We start from the raw sequence: 11,607 nt of genomic DNA on the forward strand, positions 1-11,607 counted from the left end.
CACAGAAGCACCACACACTTTCCATCTGAATGGCTTTTATTTTAAAAGCAAAATAAACATGAGCAAATAAAGTCTCCAAAGAGCGGCATGTCTCCTCTGTAACAGGCAAAAACAGCTGGTGGCTATGCAGTATGAGATGAATTCCTCTCCACTCATGAGCCACTCAAAACAAGGTCACAAGGCGAAGTGAGATATATACCCCACAGCACCCAACACCCTCATAAGCAGTTACAATGGAACAGTCCATCATTAACTCACAATGTAGAGTTAAGGATTGATCAGCCAAGGAAGTTATTTGATTAGCTGAACATTGCAAATTGTCGTACAATAGTAACAGCTTCCACTTATACGTGAACTGTCATCTGAGGACTTAAAATCAGCCTACAAAAGGTGTGTTGGAATCATTACCCCATTATAGTGATAGGTAGACTGAGGCACATTGTATTCTGAACATGACAGAACAAGGCAGTGCCCTGGGCACATCGCCTTGACTTTGGAACAAGCAGAGAAAGGACCGACCTGACTGAACCCAAAGACTTTCCTTTAAAAAAGGGAAGGAGGAGGATCCAGGGAACTACAGGCCAGTCAGCCTCACCTCAGTCCCTGGAAAACTTATGAAGCAGGTCCTCAGGAATCAATTCTGAAGCACTTAGAGGAGAAGAAAGTGATCAGGAACAATCAGCATGGATTCACTAAGGGCAAGTCATGCCTGACTGACCTAATTGCTTTCTATGATGAGATAACTGGTTCTGCGGATGAGGGGAAAGCACTGGATGTTATTCCTTGACTTTAGCAAAGCTTTTGATACGGTCTCCCACCGTATTCTTGCCATGAAGTTAAAGAAGTATGGGCTGAATGAATGGACTATAAGGTGAATAGAAAGCTGGATAGATCATCGGGTTCAATAGGTAGAGATCAATGGCTCCATATCTAGTTAGCAGCCGGTATCAAGCGAAGTGCCCCAAGGGTTGGTCCTGGGGCTGGTTTTGTTCAATATCTTCATTAATTAATGATCTGGAGGATGGCGTGGACTGCACCCTCAGCAAGTCTGCAGATGACACTAAACTGGGAAGAGTGGTAGATACACTGGAGGGTAGGGATAGGATACAGAGGGACCTAGACAAATTAGAAGATTGGGCTGTGACGTTATGAGTGTGATATAATATCTCATTGAAAGATGACAGGGCCAGAAAATTAATTAACTCACCTCACTGACTGACCTGACCTGACCCATTGGTGAACCTTAAGGACTGGTTAGAAAGATATGTAAATGAATAGAGCTTTGAAATGCAAGTCAGCATTGTTAGAGATCTCAAGGGTAGATGTTTGTTCAGGTCGTGATATGAGCAAACAAGTCTTGTCTATCACTATAGCTTTAATTCGAAGATCAAAAAAGGAACATCATCATTTAGGAAGATACTTGGAGTGAAATAGTAGTATTGGCTGTGTGTCTCTTTGAAGGTTGTGATGAGGTTCAACAAGGACAAGTGCAGAGTCTTACACTTAGGACAGAAGACTCCCATGCACTGCTATAGATTAGTGACGAGGCAGCAGTTCTAAAGAAAAGGACCTAGGGGTTATGGTGGACAAGAAGCTGGATATGAGTCAACAGTGTGACCTTGTTGCCAAGAAAGCTAATGGCATTTTGGGCTGTATAAGTAGGGGCATTGCCAGCAGATTGAGGGACATGATCATTCCTCTCTATTCGACATTGGTGAGGCCTCATCTGGAGTACTGTGTCCAGTTTTGGGCCCCACACTACAAGAAAGATGTGGAAAAATTGGAAAGAATCCAGCAGAGGGCAACAAAAATTATTAGGGGGCTGGAGCACGTGATTTATGAGGAGAGACTGAGGCGATAGGGATTATTTAGTATGCAGAAGAGAAGAATGAGGGGGATTGGATAGCTGCTTTCAGCTACCTGAAAAGGGGTTCCAAAGAGGATGGATCTAGACTATTCTCAGTGGTAGCAGATAACAGAACAAGACGTAATGGTCTCAAGTTGCAGTGGGGGAGGTTTAGGTTGGATATTAGGAAAAACTTCCATTTCAGTGTTTCACTACCATTCTAATAAGTTACCTAGAGAGGTAGTGGAATCTCCTTCCTTAGAGGTTTTTACAGTCAAGCTTGACAAGACCTTGCTGGGATGATTTAGTTGGGGGTTGGTCCTGCTTTGAGCAGGGGGTTGGACTAAATGACCTCCTGAGGGCCCTTCCAACCCTGATATTCTATGATTCTTTGACTTTACCCTGAGCCCAGTTCATGTTGTGTCAGTTTTGTAAGAGCACGCAGTATTCCTGCAGTGCAGAGAAGAGCAAGACAGCTCTTTTTATGTTCCTCTGTCAAGTCTCAGTGCTCAGCGAAGCACATGGTATTAGTGCTTTCTTCTTCTCTCCCTGCTCACTCACTTCCATGTTTTGTGGAGTGTTTCTTGCAAATGGGCTAACATGTGCAGGAATCACAAATGTCTTTCAGACAGGATGTGAATGAGGGCCGGTGCAAGGATGTTTCGTGCCCTAAGCGAAACTTCCACCTTGCGCCCTCCCCCGTCCCCAAGCCACCGCCCTGAGGCACCCTCCCAAGGCAGCACCCCCCCTACAGCAGCTCCCCCCTCTGCCCTGAGGTGCCCCCCCTGCGGTGCCCCCCCTGCAGCAGCTCCCCATCCCCGACCCTCTGCCCTGAGGTGCACCCCCTGCCCCCGCTCACCCCTGCTCCGCGCACGAGCACACTGACACCCCGTCGCTGCTTCACTTCTCCCACCTCCTTGGCTTGCGGTCCCAATCACCTTAGGCATCGCAAGCCTGGGAGAAGTGAAGTAGCCACTGCGTGCTCGGGGAGGAGGAGGCGGGGAAGGGGTGAGGAGTTCCCCTGTGCGCCCCCCCCCTTGCTTGCTGCAGCCGGCCCTCCCTGCACTCCCCTGCCCCAGCTCCCTCTGCATAAATGCTGGCGGCGACCGGGGCGGCCGAAGATATGGCCGCCACAGTTGCTGCCGAACAAAATGGCGCCCCCCAAATCTTAGTGCCCTAGGTGACCGCCGAGGTTGCCTAAATGGTTGCACCGGCCCTGATGTGAATGCAGCCTTTAATTAACCTACCTGGCAGGATGATTTAATCAGAAGATTCCCCCTGCCCCATGTAACACAAAAGAGGGTTGTGAATCCACGCAGGAGTTTAGACTGAGTGGGCCAGGGGTTGCTGAGAAGTTTGTGTATGGACGTGTGTATCTATACATATACATTGCACACAGACTGAGACTGGACAAGAACAGAGAGAGAGACAGAGGTAAAAAGTAAGAAAGCCAAGCAGCAGCTGGTGAGCAGAGCATGACCCTGGAAAAAGCTAGAGAGAGCTGTTGGGTCTTGGGCTGTTAGGTGGTACTCAAGGCTCAGCTCAGTTTGCCTTCAAGGGCCCAGCCAGTCCATGGCACCATCCCTGCTTCAAAGACAAGACAGAGAAAAGGTGGAAGGAATTATTCCCATTTTTATAGCTGAGGAATTGAGGCACCCAGAGATTAAGCAAATGGCCCAAGGTCACCCAGGGAGCCTGTGGGAGAGTTAGGATTAGAACTCAGATTGTCCAAGTCCCAGAAGTGCCTTAACTACATGTTAAGAGGAAGCCTGATCACCACAAGCATGTGAGTTACATGCCAAACTTGCACCATCCAGTTCTGCTCGCTAATAATTTCCCCATATACTTTAGAGCAGAACTGGAGGCAGTACTTGCCCTAACTGTGAAAATTCCAGTGAACTAATCTGCATGTTTTAATATGCAAATTACACCCCCAGATTCCAGCTGACTAAGCCTCCTCAAAAGGCTTCAAAGAGGCTGAGAAAGGTCTCCATTCTCTTGCAGAAATGGAAGAGAAGCAAAGAGAAAAAGACAGCAAGATAGGAAAATGACAAAAATCAATAGAACCTTCTACAGGGACTCAGGGCCTGCGCTTCCATTTAGGCAGCCTAGGCAATTGCCTAGGGCACCAGGATTTTTGATGGGTGGCATTTTGCCGAAGGGGGTGGCAGCCAGCTCTGGTGGAGCTGCTGCAGTCGTGCCTGTGGACGGTCGGCTGCTCCCGCGGCTCCGGTGGACCTCCCGCAGGCACGACTGCGGCAGCTCCACCGGAGCCGTGGACCAGCGGACCCTCCACAGACACAACTGCGGCAGCTCCACCAGAGCCGCGGGACCAGGGCGCGGGGCGGCGAAATTGCCGTGCGCCTAGGGCACTAAAACCCCTAGCACCGGTCCTGCAGGGACTCAGAATTTCTTGGGCTAGCCTTCTTACAAGGCACAGACACAAGTGAAGAGAGAACCTATGCAATAATGCTGAACAAACATGGAAAGGAAAAAAAACAAACAAAAAGTCTCCTCCAGGAGTTAGTTTTTCTAGGCAAACTTGAATTTAAAAGTGCTAAACAACATCGTGAGTTGCCCTTACGTTTATTAGCTTATAAGTACTTTTTGCAATATCAAGGTCTCAGACCTTATGGTGGTTCCAGCTTGTACCTATTGAGTTCTGGGAAGTGGGCAGGCAGAAGCCCGCCCACTGCTAAAGGATCCCACCCCACCCCACCCCCCGCAGCCTAAGGAGAGGGGTTCCAGCTTGTAGTGAGTAAGTCACCCTACTCTGGTTAGGAAGGGGTTAAAAGCAGCCAGGGAGGCTGGTTGGGTAAACAGCCACAGGTGTGGCCACACCCAATTAGGGCACAGCTGGCCCTGATAAAAGGGCAAGCGGAGGGAGTGAGAGAAAACTCTTGCTCCAATTGAGGATCAGAGTGGACCAGGCTGCCTGGGAGAGCAAGCAGGGTACCTGAGGCAGAACAGGGCTGGGGAAAGGCAGGCAGAGCTGAGGAGCTCTGGCCTTGTGAGTCACCAGGCTGAGGCCTTGCTAAAGGCCAAGGGAGGTACTAGAGAGGCAGCTGGGGCTAGAAAGACAGCAGATCCAAACCCCCTTGCTGATGATGAGTGGCCACTTCAGACTGCAGTTTGCCCCTGAGGGAAGGGGCTAGATGAGGACTGGCAGTGGGTCACTGAGGTGACATGGGCTCAGGGGATTGGGGTTCCTGGGGAGGGGAGACCCAGAATGGGGGGGTACTGCTGCGGTGCAGCACCCCAAGGTAAGGGGCACTGGGGTCTGGGTGGAACAAAGGGCCAGAAGTACTAGAAGTGGTGGAGATCAGAAGTAAGCAAGCTTCTTACTGTAGGAAGACACCAACCAGCAGGAGGCACTCCGAGGCTGGAATTGAGCTAATTCCTGGATGACCAGCAGGAGGCACTGCGTGGTGAGTGCCCACCGTGCTACAAAGCTGTATAAACAGCAATCAGCTATTTCCTCTTGTGTTGCTGAGTTCTGTTTTAAAGGTTAAGCACATTGATATGGAGATAGCTTTAATGTAATGGGTTGCACCAAACATGTGGAGGCAGGCAAGAATATTCCATAACTCATCAGCAGCCTCTTTCAAAGTGTTTAAAATACATGATGCCATCTTAAGATTTTATATGTGTACTGAGAGACTTAAAAATAGATTGTTTTGCATCATAAGAGATTAAGGACTGATGACTTTTAGAATGCAAGAGGAACTCGGCAACAAAGAATCCCATTGCTAGTGGCCAAAATGTTACAAATTAATTAAGGCCTGATTCTGCATCCACTGATGTGAAAGGCAGAGCTCCTATTGATGTCAATGGTGCAGAGCGAGAGCTCAACTGAATAAACACAAAATAAAAACCTGACATCAGCAAGTGAACTTTATTCCTGAGAGGCAATGTTGCTAGTGCAAGGGTTCTCAACCTTTTTCTTTCTGAAGCCCCCCCGCAACATGCTATAAAAACTCCATGGCCCACCTGTGCCACAGCAACTGATTTTCTGCATGTAAAAGCCAGGAACAGCGTTAGTGGGTAGCAAGCAGGGCATTTGCCGGGGGCCCTGTGAAGCTAAGTTGCTCAGGCTTCAGCTTCAGCCCTGCATGATAGGGTTTGGGCCCTGGGCTTGAGTCCCATGCTTTGGCATTCTGCCCTGGGCCCCAGAAAGTCTAATGCTGGCACTGCTTAGTAAACCCCCTTAAACCTGCTCACAGCCACAGGGCGTCCCGGACACATGGTTGAGAACCACTGACCTAGTGGATACAGCACCGGACTGTGACTCAGGAGACCTGAGTTTTATGCCCAGCTCTTCCACTCATTTGCTGAGTACCCTTGGTTAAGTCATTTCACTTCCCTATCCCTCAGTTTTCCTTTCTGTAAAATGGGGGTAAGTCAAATGCTTTGAGGTCTCAGAATGAAAAGCATGTTATCAGAATAAAGTTCATTTGAATGAATTATGATTAGACCAGAATTCAATGAGAACACTGAGGGGCTGGGTTTTTTTGGGGGGTGGTTTGGGCAGGGCAGGAAATTAAGAATGGCTTTCAGACCAGATTGACAATATTCTGCAAGACTTTCCATTTCAGTAAAAATGTTTCTACTTTTTTAAATGAAAAAAATCGTAACAATTTTCTTGGTAAAGAATCTGATTTTATTTTCAAAACCTGAGCATTTTTACAGAAGATTTTGGCAGGGTGTGTTTAGAGTTTTGATTAGGGAAAAAGGAATGAGATTTTCCCCAAAATATCCCCAAAGTTAAAAATTCTCACCAAAATCTGGCATTTTTCACTAAGACCTGGTCTTGTGCATCTTCCATATTTCAGTCTTAGTAAATCTTTGCTGAAAGACTGGGACATAGTTCTCATAAAAAATGGCTGTCAGGTGTGTGCTATGGCAAAGTTCTACTGAATTTATGATATAGATATAAAAATAAAACTGTATTTTTTTGAAACTTTACCCCCAAAATATTTACTTGTGACCTGAGAGTAAGAATGAGAAAGTTAGAAGGGGGTCAAGAAGAGAACTGGTATGGAATTGGTAACAAAAGCTTCGATATTGCTTTTCATAAAAGCCAGTGGTGGAGTGACAGACATTCTTGGCCCAAAGTTTTCATTGAAATAAACAGATAATCTCAGAGCAACCCTGTGAGCTGCTGGAAATAAAGCAAACCTTTCTTCACAAAGATATTGGCACAACAAGTTTCTGTTTACTTGGATTGTGAATTGTTTGGGGGCAAGGGGCACCATTTTGTTCTGTGCTTGTACAGCTGCTAGCACAAACCAAGGCACTGCTACAGTACAAACAGGTAAATACTCCCCTCCCTCCCAGATGATTGGCCATAGTTCTCATTCACACAGAGGCGTCTTAATGAGCATCAGGTCTCAGAGGGTAAATCATTTGGATGATGCGCTGCAGGTAGCGGCCCAATGGCATTTTACAGTTCAAGGGGTGGGTGGGTTACACAACACATTAATCAAGAAATGCATTCCAGCACAGGAGCTGGAAGAGCCCTCTTACAGCTGACATCTTGTTTGCACTTTCAATGTAGGGGGGAAGGGAGGAAAAATCAATCTCCTCACACAGCAGAATTCTTCTGGCATCGTTATGGCATGATGCAACCTCACCATGCAGTGATGCCAGGAGATATGGGGCAGAGCTACATTAATCGGAGAGGTTTTCATCTTCCTGAGAAATCAGCTCATAGGACAGGAACAGAGAGTTTTGGTTTAAGTAGCAGCCACAGGCATTAATAACAAATGAATATTGGTTTGTGTGTCCAAGCCAGGAACAGAAAATCTGCTCCTCACTCACTCCTCCACTTGTGTGTCCCTGTCTCTCCCCCTGTTCTTTCTCCACCCCCAGCTTATCAGTGAGCCCTCCCCATTTCTGGAGACCCTAAGTATCACTGCACTCCACCTCCAGCCCTTGCCTCCTTTCCCCTCAACACACACACTAGCTGTGCTGAAAGCTACTCCTGCTAGAAGAGGGCACAAAGCCTCCTAGGAGGATGATCCTGTGGTTAAGGAACGGGAATGGGACTCTGGAGACAAAGCTTCAATTTTCTGCTCTTCCACAGACATCCTATATGACCTTGAGTAGGTCACTCAGTGTCTCTGTACCCATCTGTACAATGGGAGAGCTTTCTCAGGCTTGTCTATTTGTATCGTAAACCCTTCAGGGCAAGGACTGACTCTCAGTAGGTGTTTATACAGCAGCTAGCACAATGGGACCCCTAGGCACTACTGTAATACAAAGATTAATACTTTGTCATAGACCCATAGGGATAGAAGGGACTGCAAGGGTCATCTAGTCTAATCCCCTGCCAAGATACAGGATGTGTTGTGTCCAAACCATCCAAGACAGATTACTGCCCATCCTCGTTTTGAAGACCTCCAGTGAAGCTGATCTCCCCCATGGCCAAGTTCTCCAGCATGGAACTGCTTCTCAGCTCCATGCCGAGGGGTTCTCCATGCTACCCCATTAGACTGCTGAGCCCCTCTTGCTTCTCAGCATGAGGCAGGGAGCCAGAACAGCAGAGGGGGCCAGGTGAGAGGCTGTCTAGGAAGCCAGCTGTGCAGGAAACAGTGTTAACCGTATACCCCACCCACAACATCTTTAGTACATGGGCAAATCATGAAGGATCAAAAAAACCAGAGCCAGCCAATGCCCTCAGACGCTGGCCAGAATAATGGATGATTGGACACGTGGATCAAAGAGGAGCCTGCAGTTCTGAAAAGGCTGCTGGAGAAATGGAATAAGAGTTGGCTGCCTCTATAAAGGGGCCTGTGATAAATGAAGCATGGGTAGCTCCCTTTTATAGACACCCAGCCAGCCAGTTAGCTGTAAAATCCCTCTTCTTGTGTGTTCTCTGCTTGCTTCACCTGTAAAGGGTTAACAAGCCCACAGGTAAAAGAAAAGGAGTGGGCACCTGATCAAAAGAGCCAATGGGAGGGCTAAAACTTTTTAAAATTGGGAAAAACCTTCCCTCTGTGGTCTGTTGTTCTCTCTGGGTGCAGGGACATGGAGCAGTAAGTAGGAATGCTGTGTAAAGCTTTAAGCCAGGTAGGAAAAAATCATCAGATCATACCTGGAATTACTTATTTGAAACCTTCCCAAATATGTAAGTAAATTAGTAAATTAGGTTTATTTCTTTATTTTGGCTTTTGTATCTCCTCTGTGCTAACCCCAGATGCTTTTGTTTGCTTGTAACCTTTAAGCTGAACCCCCAAGGAAGCTATTTTGGATGCTTAATTTTTGGAATTGCCCTTTTAAAATCTAGGAAAAGTCTAAATGCCAGATGTATTTTTTCTTTTTTGTTTTTAATAAAATTTACCTTGTTTAAGAACAAGACTGAATTTCTGGTGTCCTAAGAGGTTTGTGCAAGTTGTTTGATTAGTTGGTAGCAACAGCTAATTTCCTTTGTTTTCTTTCTCAGCTATTGCCCAAAGGGGGGAGGGGTGAAAGGGCTTGACAGTACCCCACAGGGGGGAATTCCCAAGTGCACCTTCCTGGGTCCAAGGGTTGTTTTGGGGTTTTTTTGCATTTGGGTAGTGGCAGCGTTTACCAATCCAATGTCAGAGAAAAGCTGTAACCTTGGGAGTTTAATACAAGCCTGGAGTGGCCAGTATTAATTTTTAAAATCCTTGCGGGCCCCCACCTTCTGTACTCAAAGTGCCAGAGTGGGGATTCAGCCTTGACAGACTGCTGAATAAGAAGAGAAGATGATTCAGGAACCAGCCATCAGGAGCAAAGCTATGAGCTGCCAGTGCAGGAGGATAGACCATGGGAGAAAAAGACCAGAGAGCAGGGGAGAAGGAAGAGAGGGAGGAACAGAACAGATGACAGCAGGGTGTGAAAAGCAGAGCAGTGGAGTGAATACAATACAAGCTTGAAACAAACAAAGGCCTGATTTTAGGCATCTTACTTTTGGGTTATCCAACTTGATTATCATAGAGGGCTGAACACCCAACCTGTGACCATCAGCCCCCTTTAAAAGGAGTCACAAGTTATGCCCCTTAAAATTAAGGCACCTAAAATTATTAATGACTGTTGAAAGTTTGGGCTCAAGACAACCCCCCTCTCCCATTAGACAGAGAATGTTACTTTCCTACTCAAAAGGCAATGCAATGGCCGCCATGAATAGGAGGGAAAGCAGGTTGGGCAATCCCACCTAGATGAAGTATCTTTCAGAAGCCTGCACTCCACACACTGACATTGGAGATCCTCATATCTTGCACTCTATCACCAGACCTGCCTTCCTCATAGAAGCGCATGGAATGGAAAGTGGTCAGTCGTGTAGTAATAATATCTAGCAGTAGTTGATCTCACGCACATTACAAAGGAGGTCAGTATCATTACCCCATTTTACAGATGGGGAAACTGAACCAGAGATGGAGCGAATTACTTGCCCAAGGTCACCCAGCAGATCAATAGCAAGAACTAGGAATAAAGCTCAGGTTTCCTAAATCCCAGTCCAACATTATATCCACTAGGCCACACTACCTCCCTAAGTCACACACTGAGGGCTTGTCTTCATGTACAGTGCTACAGAGGCACCGCTGCAGCACTTTAGTGAAGACAGGAGAGCTTTTTCCATACACGTAGTTAATCCATCTCCCCAGGAGGCAGTAGCTATGTGGGTTTGAGAAGCTCTCCCAATGACATAGCTGCATCACACAGCCTCTCCTTCACACAAATCAGATGTCGCGAGCAGCAACAAAAAGCAACACCACTATGGTGATGCACCGATAACACTAACATAGCACTTTGCATGCTGAAGGGATATCAGCACATGTGCCAGGTAGCTGGAGGTTATTAGTTCCATCTTAAATATGTGGAAACTGAGGCATAGACTCTAGTTGTAAAACCTGACCACTCAAGTATTGCTATTGCAGATTTTTTATTTGGTTATTTTTCTAAAAAGTCACTAGTGGGAAACAGCTGCGAGGAGAAAGTGGGGAGGGTGGGGAGATGGCAAAAGATGTGCATGCATGGAGGGGAGTTCCTACTTTCCTTGATCAGAAAAATAAGATTTCGTTCCAGGAATCAGAATGTCAGGGTTGGAAGGGACCTCAAGAGCTCATCTAGTCCAACACCCTATTCAAAGCAGGGCCAATTCCCAGACAGATTTTCACCCCAGGTTCCCTAAATGACCCCCTTAAGGATTGAACTGACAACCCTGGTTCAGCAGGCCAATGCTCTGAGCTCAAACCACTGAGCTATCCCTCCCCCTTCAAATGGGAATTTGAGACAAAAATTATTCCCCTGCCTAATGGAGGACAGGGCACCCTCCGAACGCAGGGCATAACTGGGGAAAAAAACCCCAAGCGTTGATCACTCACTCATCTTGTGGCGTCTCGGGTTCCATGGATTCATACATGTACCAGTCAGAACTGGCAAAGTCATCGTAAGCAAGGGAGCCATGGACTGCCAAGGAGCTGTTGTTTGCCATTCCCTTCTCTCTCTACCTCTGCTGGGAAAAAGAAAGAAGAATTAAAAAAAAAATCTTGCCTTCTGCTCTTGGTAGAGCAAAAATACCCACAAGGATTGCTGCAGATGTCTTCCCTGGAGTTCTCTAGGGTCCGTTTAAAATGCTAAGATTGCACAGGCTACTTTGTGCTCTTGGTATTGGAGGTTCAAATTGACAGATTGGGAAGTGGGGGATAAGAATCTCTCTCCCCCAGTCAGGACTCTTTGCAATGTGAATTTGCATCATTTCAACAGCTGATACAAACAAAAGTAAAAAAACCCAA

At 46.9% G+C, this 11,607-nt stretch overlaps 1 protein-coding gene across 1 annotated transcript in view; it reads right to left on the reverse strand.

Moving 5' to 3' along the window:
- Positions 1–11,306, reverse strand: part of STRA6 (stimulated by retinoic acid 6) — a 41,187-nt gene extending 29,881 nt beyond the window's left edge. The window contains exon 1 of the mRNA XM_030545603.1: positions 11,197–11,306. Coding sequence (XP_030401463.1) covers positions 11,197–11,306 — 110 coding nt within the window. The remainder of the gene's footprint in view (positions 1–11,196) is intronic.
- Positions 11,307–11,607: the final 301 nt, after the last annotated feature.

Source organism: Gopherus evgoodei, unplaced genomic scaffold, assembly GCF_007399415.2.
Source record: "Gopherus evgoodei ecotype Sinaloan lineage unplaced genomic scaffold, rGopEvg1_v1.p scaffold_38_arrow_ctg1, whole genome shotgun sequence".
NCBI classification, from domain to species: Eukaryota; Metazoa; Chordata; order Testudines; family Testudinidae; genus Gopherus; species Gopherus evgoodei.